The following is a 14,565-nucleotide window of genomic DNA, read 5'->3' as shown; positions in this document are numbered from 1 at the left end:
AAATTCGGGTGTATACAAATTGAAATGTGCGAGTTGTTTAAGTACTATATTGGACAAACCGGAAGGAACTTTGTTACAAGATATCAGGAACATGCCAGGGCCAAGATATACACTAGATACTCAGCCATGAGTGATCACATGACAGACTCCAATTACATGTTTACAAACATAGACAATGACCTTAAAATCTTGAAAATTATACAAAAAGGCCATTTATTGAATATATAGGAGGAAATTTACATTTATCTGGAACAAAGAAACAATCCAAAGGGAAATATTAACGATCTTTCTGAGAAGTATAACATCTTGTATGAAGAATTAATTAAAGCGAAAGTTAGAAAGAAACATTAACGTGTCACACGCTCTGTGACACTCAGGTCATTCCTCCTAGGACACACCCTCCCACTTCCCCTCCCCATTCCCCGCTCAACATAGCAACTATCAGTACTTGCTTTAAATCAGATACATACTTACCCCAGCAGAAGTGAGGCCTTTTCCGCATATTGGGGCCAATAACAAGGAAGTAACTAACGCGGTTTAAATCGTATTACATTATTTCATCTCCATCTCTCTTTACTTGCACTTAGTTTTTTCTTTTAATTTCAGACAGAATAGTATTCAGTTCTACAAATAACTTTATTGCTTCGGCCCCGTGTTGACTTTAAATCCTGAAGCGTTCAATCTTATATAAAAATTAAGGAATGTCCATCAGACATCGTACAGATCTTTCATCAAGAAATATTTTACATCAAGAGTTCTTATTCACAACAACGATCATTTTAAGATTTTATGAATACAACTGTTAGATCCCACAAACTTTATCATCAAGAGTTTAATGAACAATTCAACCAGTTTTACTGATTATATGACTTGCAACTTTAATAAAGTTTGCCAATATTTTATTTTAAATATCGTATCATACAAGAATATTTTTAACATGTCTTTCCAATTTCATAGTGTAATTTTGATATTCTGATATATTATTGTAGTTCATTATAGCTGATGAAGTCCCTTAGGTGACAAAACATGTACTAAATGTAATAAATTATATATGTATTGAATAGGCGGACCACTTAAATATAATATTTAAGTTAATCTTAAATATTCGCTATTAGGTAATCTGTATCAAGTGTTGTAAATATTTACAATGTTTTCCAATGCTAAGGCCATTGCTTCCTTAATTCTTTCAACATTCCCTAACAGGCCTGTATATTCACTAGATATATTATTCTCCTGTTGTATTATATTGATTGGGGCAATTTTACATACTGTATTTTCTTTGAGGCTGTCTCATTGTCATTTCTTTTTTTAGTTATGTACAGTACAGAGCTTATTATTCCTTTGGTGTTTCATAGGGGTATCATCATTGAGTTAGTCAAGGGAGGCTCCTTGTCTGTTGACTCCAAAAGAATGTCTAGTATCCATCATATCTGCTGGCCAAAACCCTGGATTTGATACTGTGTTCAGGTATTTGAGGGGAATGCCAACTTTATACGTTTTACTAACTCCTCGTGTAGTGATTTCATCACATGTAATGTTTCATTCCATCATGTTGCTTATTACAAACTTTTTTTTTTTACCGTCCCATGTGTGGAATTTGGATTTAACCTTCCTAAGGAAAGCCTTCTTGTTGATTCATACCAATCAATGTTTGCAGGTTTTGTTAGCTCTGTGTTCTTCTATATCTTTCTTCTTTCCCAGCTTGGCAGTTTATTTCCTCTTCTGGATTTCTGTTCCGAGTGTTCCAGTTTTATGTGAAATCCAAACTAGAGAAGATTTCATTTCAAAAATACCATGCGTAGAAAGACAGAAAGAAAGAAAGAAAGAAAGAAAGAAAGAAAGAAAGAAAGAAAGAACATTAACAATATTATTAACTGCATTTGCTTACCAAGAATGGATAGTACCAGGGCTTTGCAATACCATATTCTCCAGGAAATACAGATTCCCAATACAAAGTGAATAAGTAAAAGATCCAGATATCAACAAACAGCATAAACCAGACATGCCACATAGCAAGATCAGTGTTAACTCCAGCAGTCCCATGTCCGCCTAAATTGCTGAATTGGAATGCTATCCCTGTGAAAATAAAATGCAGAATTATTCACTAAAGCACAAAAACCTAGTCACTGAAATACTTCTATACTTTACAACACTTCTGACAACAACAACATGGTTGTAATTTAATGAGCATCACTTTTAAGGACCCCTTGTTAAATTCTACATCAGCTCAATCCAACATAACTTAGTACAATTACAGAGACAATTTATGAGACAAAATACTTAATTTTTAAAGAAAACTAACATTCAGTCAGTCAATACTATTTACCCTTACATATCCATTATGCATTGGTACATGTTATGCCATATTTTAAAGGTTTCCTCAGTGCATTACTGGATTCTTTAAATCAACATTATTAACCCTTTAAACGCCAACGTTCGAGGTTCAGTCTAAAAACGCCAACGTCCGATTGATCGGACGCTCGGGAAAAGAATTTTTTTTTTGCTAGTTACTTTACGTCGCACCGACACAGATAGGTCTTATGGCGACGATGGGTAGGAAAGGGCTAGGAATGGGAAGGAAGCGGCCGTGGCCTTAATTAAGGTACAGCCCCAGCATTTACCTGGTGTGAAAATGGAAAACCACGGAAAACCATTTTCAGGGCTGCCGACAGTGGGGTTCGAACCTACTATCTCCCGAATACTGGATACTGGCCGCACTTAAGCGACTGCAGCTATCGAGCTCGGTAAAAGAATATTTTCAAAGTTATTTATTCGTTTTAATAATGTATAATACATATTTTGGACTAGAATTGGATTAAATACAACTATATACAACAAGTTTAGCTGAGGAACTTGCTGCCGAGTGGCTTGGTGACCAACCGGCAATTCAGCTCCCACGGGCGGGCAACAAACCCCTTACTCTTTTACCAAAAAACAAAAGAATGCAACTGTTCCGTATGCAGAAAGATTAGTACTAGTCAATTTTATTTTTATTATTTATTTATTTATTTTTTGCTATTTTCTTTACGTCGCACCGACACAGCGACGATGGGAGAGGTAAGGCCTAGGAATGGGACGGAAGCGGCCGTGGCCTTAATTAAGGTACAGCCCCAGAATTTGCCTGGTGTGAAAATGGGAAATGGAAAATGGGAAACCACGGAAAACAGTGTAAGTAAGGTGTACACCCTTTGTGCCACTCTAAGCACATTTGCTAGAACACATCATAAACATGTGTAAATACTAGTAAATATTTCCTTGTATCATATTTTTAAGACAAAAAGTGAATTTTTGGGTGTTAAGTTTGTGTGAAATAGACATTAGTAATCATTTTTTTACTTAAAACGAACCAGGAACTGCATCATTTGCGTATAATGCGAGATCATAAAATTTCACGTTAATGTAATAATAAAAATATTGTAACTATAATATTATACATAAAGCTCTTTTTTTTTATATGTGGCATAGGAAACACTAATTCTCCAAAATAATGCAGTTTTTGGCAGGAAAAATATATTTTTCTGAACGTTTCTTGATCATGAAATACTTTTTTTTCAAAGAAAGAAATTTTTTTGAATTATCACTTCATAAATAAAAAATTATAAAATAAAGGTGCATTAATTTACATCAATAAAATGCCCGAAGCATTACCTTCAAAACAAAAAAATGCCCATCAAATTTACATAAACTGAACAGAAATTATAACAAATAATTTACTGCAAGGTAAAAAGTGCTCATTAGGCCTTGGCGGTATAGGACATGGACCGCGTATGAGGCTGGCGGTCAAAGGGTTAATATTATTCAATGATCGCACAATATATATTATATATAAATCTTTAAATATTAATGACAAGTTGTTCAAACTTTAAAATGTATTCCATAAGAGAAAAACAAACCTTGATACAACATTAAACCAAAGCTGAAATGTTTTGACTGTGCTATATAAGTGTAATAGAGCATCCAGGTTTAAGAAAAGACTACACGTCTTACAGGCTTTTCTTTCTATTGGTGTTACTCACTTTAGTTCTAAGTGTATATAATAATTATAATGAATTCCTATCAAAATATATTATTTTTCTTATGAAACAAGCATTGGTTGTGCCATACAATTCTGAAGAAGACTTAAAATCATTTTGATATATTTGAGTTTAAGCTTTTAAATATATAGTTCAAAGAAATTAGAGGAACAGGTTTTGTAACGTCTGGTAAGTGAGCGTTAATTTGGTACATAGTGTTCAAATGGTTGTACAGCATACCTAGAAACCTTCTCTACTCAGGGTATGTCAAATCGAAGTTATACTACATTTGTAGGTGTAGCCATGCATTAAACTGTCAGGTAACCCCTCAGAACAAAGTGAATAGTGCTGTGTTCATGTGTTGTCGTGAGGTACACAGACTACTGGGGTCATTTGAGCACACTGTACGTAAACCATCTCATTCCACGAGACATCTTAACTACGTTCAAGTCGCAAGGGCAATCACTTTGATCCAGGAAGGATGGACTATTCGCCGTGTTCTGTGGATCTCAATCTGTCTCCGCCAGTTATTCAACGCTTGTGGAATCACTACAATGAGACAGGACAGTTCCCAAGGAGGGTTGGACAAGGTCATGGATGCACGACAACCTAACAGGATGACCGATATCTGACCATCTATGCGTTGTGGCGTTGTACAGCAACTGCCAGAGAACTGCAACAAGACCTCAGTAGGGTCACTGGAGTCATGGTGTCTGACCAGACAGTAAGGAACAGGTTAAGAGAAGTGTCCTAACGACCCAAACGTCCTGTTCGAGTGCCCCGTTTAACGCAGCAACATCGTGCAGCTTGCCTTGTTTGCCCATAACCATGTCAACTGGCAACTCCGCAAACTGATACCTCTGTTGTTCACAGACAGGTCCAGATATTCCCCGACACAGCACGATGGACAGCACGATTCCCGGCCAGGTCAGGGATTTTTACCTGGACCTGAGGGCTGGTTCGAGGTCCACTCAGCCTACGTGATTAGAACTGAGGAGCTATCTGACGGTGAGATGGCGGCCCCGGTCTAGAAAGCCAAGAATAACGGCCGAGAGGATTCGTTGTGCTGACCACACGACACCTCGTAATCTGCAGGCCTTTGGGCTGAGCAGCGGTCGCTTGGTAGGCCAAGGCCCTTCAAGGGTTGTAGTGCCATGGGGTTTGGTTTTTGGTTCTGAAAATGAACGCGTATCCATTGATGTTTTTTTGTATACTTCAACAGTAAAGAATAAAGGTTTAGTTGGTAATATATCTGGGTGTGAGGTATTATTTTGTGGAGATGTTCAAAAACATGTTCCCCTAATTTCTTTGAACTGTGTATTACATATGCGGTTCACTACATGGAACAGCCGGCCATACTTGTCACATTGTGCGCCACAGTTCAGCGTGTAGTATGGAAGTGTGTACAGCAGTCAACACATGTAATAACTCAGCTTAACTACAGCGAATTATCATTAGTGAGGTCAGCACGGCATTTTCCCATTTTGCGTGTCACATTCATTACAGTAATTGCTTATGTAAGGGAGATATTCAGCAGATTGAAGTGATCGACTTTCTGGAGTGTTTAGTTATAAATATACTGTATTTCATTGTTCATGTATTGCATTGCTTTTGGTTGTGTGTATTGTGTATATTTTGTCTGTTTAGTATTTTGTACAATCAATCAGCGAGTAATATTTTTAAGTTATGGCTGAACATGTCAGAAAGAGAAAAGAGAAGAGGTGAAGTTCTCAGGAGAAAGAAACGGCAAATGTTGCTTAACCCTTTTCTCGGAGATATCATTTAGGTTTAGGTTTGAATTGAAATATTGATCTAAATGAATATTGTCACCGGTGGTGAGTTGATAGTCGGCTGAATCATTTTTGACTTGACAAAAGAAACTAAGGAACCAACATTTTTGAAGAAGTCTACTAAAATTTTTGCTGTTGTAAAAAAAAATTATGTAAAATTTGTGAGTTTTATTTCTGATGAAGTTGTATTATAAAGTATTTTCAGGACTCACTGAAGAGACAATTATTTACTTAATCATTGACATTGATATTGGAGATCTCCAATAATATGTTTGTTTGTAACCCTTTTTTTGTGTCACCCTGTAGTGCCACGTGGAGGCTTCGATCACGAAATCACCGAGTTTCGCAATCGAAATCTCTAGAATGAATTTCCTACATTACCATATATGCTGCTGTAATTCTATTGGTGAAAATAACACTAATTTGTATTGGTGAAACTTCGGATCGAAACACTGGTAGCTTCCCTGATTGGCTGTTTGAGTATTTCCCAATTTCCGGCCTTCTGGCTCCTTAGCAAGAGCAAGGCTCTGTTCAGCGTCTTTGGTTTTTGTACGTCGTAATGATCGGACGCACCTTGTAAGGTGGTCTGCTCACCGGCTCCAGCCTTCCCAGGGTAAGCACGTTTTCTATTTTCAAGTGTTAAATTAAAATGTAAATTCATTCGTTCGGAGTTTTCCTTAGACCCTGGTTTTCACCGCTTTTGATTTTGTAATGCCGTAGTTCGTCAGCTTGGCATATCCTTTATTTTGGAGGCAATTCCTTTTATTAACCTTTTGTAAATATGTAAACCTTAAATTTTTTTTTCTTCCGAGTTGCCTCGAGTAATTCTGTATCAATTTAGTGCACACCTGTTGAGCTTTGCGTCCCTCACTGATGTGTATTAGGAGAGGACTGCTTCTCTATAGGCCCCTGCGCTAAATTTAATTTGTTGTTTCCTTCCCTTGTAACATTTTTCTACTTGCCTTATATGATGTTTGTAATTAGGTCATTGTCCCTTTAAATTTTCATTGTAAATTTCAACATCGAAATCATGCTCACTTATTTAAATGTTATTGTAATTTTGTGTAAATATTCACTTTTCTGAAGAAACGCTGATAAGAACCTCGTGGTTCGATTTGATTTTTTTAAATTAATGATGTTATTTAACCTTGTGCACTTCATACCTTGATTTAATTCTATATGTTGAATAAATTAGACAAAGGGTTAATGTTCTCACGTTTCTTTCCCTACAACGTCATGTAAGATCTCGTCCTCTGTAGGGTTTCCCGGCCTGCTTCCCATACTTCCTTTCTTTAGTTATCATATTGGTTATCCTGCGAAGCCATGTGTTGGTAAAAAGTAAAATGTTTTCCTGGTTTATCATCGGCTGATGTTCTTTAAGGTTTGTTATTTTGCATTATCAAATAATTACGTGTTTTATATGTATCTTGTATTATGTGCTCTCTTCTGTTAAAAGGGGGGTAACAAATATAGCAGTTTTCAGTGAGGTCTAGTAAAGAATCTTTGTTTAGAACTTTTAATACCTCAAGATCTTGATCTATTTCAGTAAAGTTGTGCTTAAACCAAAGATCCTGTTCGACTTTCTCATTGCATTTTCCAAAAATATTAATATTCCGAATAATAGATCTGTCTTTCACATTATGCATAATACTTTCTCACGCCACGCACTTTCACCGCATCATCCTCCTTAATTCCCCCTCCTTCCACTCCTCACACCTCCCCTACCGCTCCTCCTCCTTCCTCCTCCCCTCCTACCCCAACAATAGCTGTTCCCCTGACCTAAGCTGTCCATCGCGCTCAGTTCCTCTTTATCACGCGCCATAGCTTTACTGCCTCAGGTGAATCTCATTCAGTTACAGCCCAAGCTCTCTTTTTCTTCACTATTCCAGATTTTATAATTATCTCCTTTCCACCACAGGTCTCGCATTGTACTGTGAACATCATACAAACCTTGGCATTCAAACTTGGTCTCCACCTTACAAGTTATGTTGTAACAATAAACTACAGACAATAGTGCAGTCAACTACAAAGCTCTCAGAGGAACGTTTTACACAAATCGAAATTCGTATTTTTGTCAAAAGAAAATGTTTACTACACCCTCAACAAGTGACATTTAATGAAAAATTACTACAAATGTGAATCTTTAACTGCCAAGTTCATCTCGTACTTGAGTTTTGAAATGTTATATGCATTTTAAAAGTTTGTGTATGTTGAACCTAACTCATGTTTGTACTACACTCGTCCTATGTGACATTTAATGAAAAAGTGACTACAAATTTGAATCTTCAACTGCCAAGTTCATCTCGAACTTACGAAAAATTTGAGTGTGTTATATGTATTTAAAAGATAGTGTTTATTGAGTCCTAACTCGTGTTTGTTATTGAAGTGACATTTAATGAACAGTGTCTACAAATTTGAATCTTTAACTGCCAAGTTCATCTCAAACCTAAGTTTTAATATGTCATGTGCTATTTTGAGAGGATTGTTTCTGTTGAATCCTAACTCGTGTTTGTACTACACTCACACCAGTGACATTTAATGAATAAGTGAACACAAATCTTCAAGTGCCAAGTTCATCTCGAGCTTACACAAAGTTCAAATGTGTTACATGTATTTCAAAAGATTGCGTTTATCGAGCCCTAACTCGTGTTTGTACAATTTTTTTCACCCTTCAGAGCCTGTTTTGAATAGACACTTCGTGAAAAGTGACTACAAATTTGAATCCGTAACTGCCAAGTTCATCTCAACCTAACTTTTTAAAATGCTTTTTGCATTTTTGAGACGATTGTGTTTGTTGAATCCTAACTTATGTTTGTACTACACTCATGGTAGGTGACATTTAATGGAAGAGCGTCTGCAAAAATTTGAATCTTTAACTGCCAAGTTCATCTCGAACTTCTGCGTGGTTTTGTTGCGTTGTATGTTTTTTGGGGGATTGTATGTTTGAGTCCTAACTCAAGTTCGCACAGTTTTGATTCATCCTTCATGGACTATTTTGATGACTGACAATTTCTGAACTTGTACTTCACTATTCAGACATGCCAACTTTCAAAAGTGAAAAATCAGGAGAAATTTCGCAGCGAATCGCGATGTAGTACGACACATCACTGATGGCAGAACATGTACAAATTCATTATAATTCAATACATTAACAATTCTATTTGCCCATATATATTTTTTTCATCATTTACATGTGAATACTAAATACTGGACATACGTGAACTGTAGAAACATGTGACTTCTCATCCTGACTTAGCCCTCTTCAGAAACTCGGAACTAAATTTTTGCTCAAAGCACTTGCCTTGCTGTTGATTTCAAGGTTAAAATTTTCTCCAAAGTTTGTTCAGACAGCAAGGATCTGAACTGTGTTTTTGTCTTTGTGACTCTGCTAAAAAAAAAAAAACCTTTCACATTCTGCATTGCTGTGTGGAATTGATAAAATAGCAAGCATCACCTTAGAGAGTCTGTCATATTTAAGTACACCATCAGCTGATTTCATCTGACCTACCAATGCCCATTGAACATCAATTCTTCCTTTTGCCAGGTCTGTTTCTTCGAGCTGAAAGTTATAGAACTGGGAGTGCAGAATATCAGTTTCTTTATCCAAATGTTCCGTTTCACTAGTCAAAATGTTCGGACACTTGTTAATGAAAAATCTAAGGCTAGAAAATGATGCCTTACTTATAGCAGAAATATTTGCAACTTCTGCATTAAGTAAAACTTCATCTTTGAATGGAAATTTGTGTACCATGTAGTCACACGATGAAGAGAAACACTTTCTAACAGACTTAAAGAATATGCACTTTTCCTCAGACTTCAAGGTGTTCACTAAAACAAATGCAGAGTTCCCTATCAGCAAATCACAATCATTCTTTTGATTTGCTGGAGTATGATAATCTACATCAAGGAGAGAGGAGGATCTTTCAATAACGTCCGGTTTCATAAACCTTGCCATCACATTCTTCAATAGTTCCTCCAAAACTGACCCCTTGACTGAAGAGCTATGTTTGGATTCTCAAAGATATCCATAAAACTTGAGAGAAAAAGGCAAAAAGATTCATGTACATTTGATGAAATGAACATGAAAAGTTGTTGTTCGCGTGACAATGCATGGCTCTTAGTGTGATCAGTAGTTTCATTTTTTTTTTAGTGAAACTGATGACTGGGTTTTCCTTTTAACTGAGGAGCGAGGTGAAATGATATGACATTCCTTAACGTTTTCAGACAAACAAGACACATCTGCACTTAAACTGTGCTTAGGAATTATGTAAGTCTTCAAAGTTCCCATCTGAGAATCCTTACTCACAATTTCGCTCCTGAATAATGTAACCAAAGGGTCCCACTGACGCAAAATCCCATCAAAACACCTTCTTAGTGATAACCATCGAGTAGGCACATGCTTCAGAATTTTCCTGATCTCTATATTGTGTAAAGTCTGAAATTCTCTGAACTTTTCTTTCCTCTTTGCACTCCTTTCCAGATAATAAAATATATCAATTATACTTTCATCTACATTTACGGGCAAGCACGCCGCACCCTTCTCGGCAGCAAGATTAATAGGTGGCAAGAGCAGCCTACGATGATTATGTTACTATTTTCCCGCTTCAAACATCCTGCCACACCATTCTTTAATCCTACCATTACTGGAGCATTATCAGCACCAAGAGCTAGGCAGTTTTTTAATGGAATGCAGAATTCCCGAAAAGTTGAGAGCAAAAGATTGGCAATGTTAGCTCCAGTAGCATCCCCTTCTAAATTAGGCACAGAGAGTCGACAACTCTGAATTTCATTGAGTTCAGGCCTAAAAAATGTTAAACAATGGGATATATCTTCAAGTCGCTTTTATTGCTACCATATGTAGCAACAGAAAATGCATTCACCTGCAAACGTGATAAATTTTCGCCCTTTCTTCCATGCACATTTCTGTAATGATAGCTACTGTTTTCGTTCTAGCACACCCATATCGTTTAGCGATTTCCAAATCAGGAAACATTTTGCGAAACAAAGGTCCGGTGTGATCGGCACAATTTCCAGGCAGGTTATGTTCTATTATAAATGACATAAATAACGCCTCTGTATTCGTCATAGGATTTACATCTTGGTTTTTACATGAAAAGTTCAGTTTCTGGTTTCTTTCTACACACTGGACACTCTCCTTATGTTTTTTCGTTTGCATATGCTTGAGTATATCGCATTTCCCGCCATGTGAAACTGAAAAATCACACCTACATATAGTACAGAATGTGAACGTTGGTCCCTTTCTGGATTCACTCCAACGCGGAAACTCTTCCCTATAAGCACTTTTGAACACTGCATCATATTTCTTTTTTGACATTTTGGCCAAAACAAATATTAAGGCACAACACGAGCACTTCTACGGGTAAAACAACTATGGTGTGCTACTTCTGAAGTTAGGTTATTCCAAAGAGAATGTTACTCGCTTGACTCGCTTGCAAAGAGAATGACTGTATTATAGACCAAAGAGCAGCACATGACTGGCCACCGTGCCCCGTACTGCCATCGTGTATCATTATTAGAACTACTATCGACCAGCCATATATCGACAGAACGAGGAAATCCGCAGGAGTTTAAAATAATACAAAAATTACAGATATTGCTCTGAAAATCGGGAGATCGGACCCAGCGATCGGGAGGAACGATGAAAAATCGGGAGTCTCCCGCTCAAATCGGGAGACTTGGCACGTCTGACTATTTTATGTCTCTTTTACTCTTATTTAATCATACGGCTGTAACATTTTGTGTAATGCACGTCTGCATGTATACGCCTATGCCTATTTCTCACATTTTGGCTGAAGCGTTGAAACTAGTTCCAAGTAAATATGTTGTAACGTAAACATTGCAACATTTATTTGTATTGAAAAGGTGGACCCTTCAAGTTACCTATCTTACGTTCTCAATTCAATGCATACAAAAATGAAATTCTTAGATTTAAAAGTACAGCGAACACATGATATACCAAAGAAACAAAATAAACTCTAAACTAAAAATAAGATCAAATTGTTCTATTCATACGCCGACAAAAACAGATCCATGCAATAACAACTTCGAATAACCACAACATAAACATTGACGGTCAACAGATCTCATTTGTTGAAAATAAAAATATTTTGCAGGGCTGGTGGATATATCTGCAGAGTAAAACGCAAATTCAATGCTTTAAGTTACTGTCACGATCAACTGTTACCATTTAACAGCCATGTAAATGACCAAAATCCCTAAATAGGACAGAGCAGATGTATCGGCGCCGTGAGCTTTCTCGCCATAACCTGAGTGTGAAAGGGTTAATACATTTTCATACTCGAAAACGAAGCATCCAGCACAAAGTGTAAGCTGGGTAGTAGACAAAGTTTCAAAGGCTTTAGGAATTTTGAGATCTTCCGTCTTCAAAATCAGGAAGAAAGCCAGCAAAAAGCCACTCGAGTCCCAGCAAGAAGCGGGAAAGAAGAAAGCAAATTCACAGTATTTCCAGACTCATTAAATACGATAATTTTGTCAGAGGTGGAATACAGCACATTGTTCATGAATTCTATTTTAGAAATGAACCACCAACTCTGAACACAATGCTCACTTCCATAGACAGTAACCCCGAACTACCTGATTTTAAGAAATCTACATTGCATGTTATTCTCTGGGAAGACATCCAACGACCAGTCCACATTCAAAGTTACTGAGCTCCTCTGACCAACCCATTCTGATGTTACCGCTTCGCTACTGGCAACACAAAACTCCCCCTCTCCTATATATCCACTTTGAATTTGACGAAACTAAATCCTACACTGTTTTCCTAAGACTTCATTCACATCACCTTTTACTCTTCGGCCGGAGAAACAAATGCCTACAAGACCTGCCTAGCAACGACTTTACATAAGTGCATACTTGACCTGATTATGAACTTCAACTATATTTGTTTTCGGCGCAAGATAGTGATGTTCTGTTTACTCTCTTGACTGTGATTATTGTGTTTTGAACATTAACTGAATTGCAACAATATGATACAATGTTAATTTTTTGCCTGTGTTCAATATATTAGTTGTTTTAAGATCTTCGCTAATTGGCCGATGATGACACTTGAAATGTGTTGAAACCGGTCCCAATAAACAGGTTGTAACTACTTTTTAGTTCAACTTACTACGGAGTATTGAAAGGTGGATCCTTCCCTATAATATTGTACATCATCTTATTTCTCTATTCAATACGGAACAATCATGAAGTTTTTAACTTTAAATCTGACTCTCGTGACATCAAGGGTTTAATTCTGCAATACATAGGAGTGTCTGGATACTTTTTAACCAGATAGTGTATTTCTAGGAAACAGGCCTTAGAGAATTTGAGCAGGTGAAGCGTTATCCGATACTGTACCGATTAAGAGGACTTTCTGTAGGCATTATTATTGAAACTTAATGTTTTCATATATACAGATTGAAGTCAAACTCCAACAAACTTTCAGAGGTTGTTCAAGGATACCTTGTGAGTATATTGGTATAAGGGCCCCATGGTCTCTGGTGGCTTGTTACAGAGTAACTGCATTATGTTTGTTTGGTTTGTTGGCTCAGTTAGCTTTGTAGCTGCATTGCACTGAAAATAATAAATAATGCTCAACATTTTGAACAATACCTGTAACGGAACAGATTGAAAACACTGAGGCAAAAGTGTACAAGTTTCGCCTGAGGGTTGTTGCAATACTCTATGTTTTGTGTTGCACATTTTGTTTATTGCATAATGCAGACTTTGCATTTCTCTGTGCTTCCTGTTGTACACTTTGGTATTTGCATATTACAGGCTTTTTCACTGATATGAAGGTATTTTCACAGAAACACAGATGATAGGGGTAACAAACTCAACAAATCGTAATAACATTATTACTTTGCAATGATCCACCGAAGATCATGGGTCCCTGGTACCAACATATTCAGAAGGTATCCCTGAACAACCTCCGAAAGTTTGTCAGTGAAGTTACGCTTCAACCTGTATATACCGTATTTACTCGCGTAATAGACCCCTTTTTTTCTTCACATTTACAGCCAAAAAAGTAAGAGGGGGTCCAAAATGTGATAACCTCAAATTTTGTGCAGTGAACACATGCCTAGGCTATAAAGATCTATAAATTGGACATGTTAACATTCAACATTATTCTTTAACAAACTGTATTCTGAGTTTTACTGGCTATTTTTGTTGGAAGGCAGTATTTCTAAATTTAAAAAGAATAAATGGTGAACACATGACTTTTAGGCCTACATATAAAGTAAACAGTCAGTTTTAGTTACTCTTATATCATGTCATTCGTTTGATCTCATTAATACTTCTGATGAGGTTGACTTCAGGAAGGGTATTCGGTCGTAAAAACTCGCTACGAAGTTTCATCGCACTTCATACTCTAACCCATATACAAAACGGATAAGGGTATCGTATTATGCAATATTAATACAAAAGAACAAAATGGCAGTCATTTGTGTCTTGTCAGCTAAGCCTACCACACAGTAAACGTCATCATTGCTTTAATTTGAATTATCGTCGTCTTGTGCCACTAACTTCCCTGCTACTGGCGTGTAGTCACTCCAAATGAAGTCATCTTCACGGCAATCGCGAGTATTCGAGATCCCATCTGTTTGCAACTTAAAAAATGTTTCGTTCCCACCAACAGAGTCCAAACAGTGAGAATCTATTTGGAAATGGTTTCTGGAGATGGTCTCTGTTATTCCCAGTTGGTGTATGTGTAGCAGAAGCCAACCCTTTTGAAGAGC

General features: G+C 37.0%; 1 protein-coding gene across 1 annotated transcript in view; it reads right to left on the bottom strand.

Annotated features, from left to right (window-relative positions):
* LOC136872268 (phospholipid-transporting ATPase ABCA3) overlaps window positions 1–14,565 on the bottom strand; it is a 341,741-nt gene that overhangs the window by 242,371 nt on the left and 84,805 nt on the right. Inside the window, exon 8 of the mRNA XM_067146089.2 lies at window positions 1,889–2,076. Within this exon, the coding sequence (XP_067002190.2) occupies window positions 1,889–2,076 (188 nt within the window). The remainder of the gene's footprint in view (window positions 1–1,888; window positions 2,077–14,565) is intronic.

The sequence above is a fragment of the Anabrus simplex genome, chromosome 4, assembly GCF_040414725.1.
Source record: "Anabrus simplex isolate iqAnaSimp1 chromosome 4, ASM4041472v1, whole genome shotgun sequence".
Lineage (NCBI taxonomy): Eukaryota > Metazoa > Arthropoda > Insecta > Orthoptera > Tettigoniidae > Anabrus > Anabrus simplex.
Note: the sequence above shows the minus strand (reverse complement) of the source record. Positions and strands in the feature narration are given on the sequence as shown.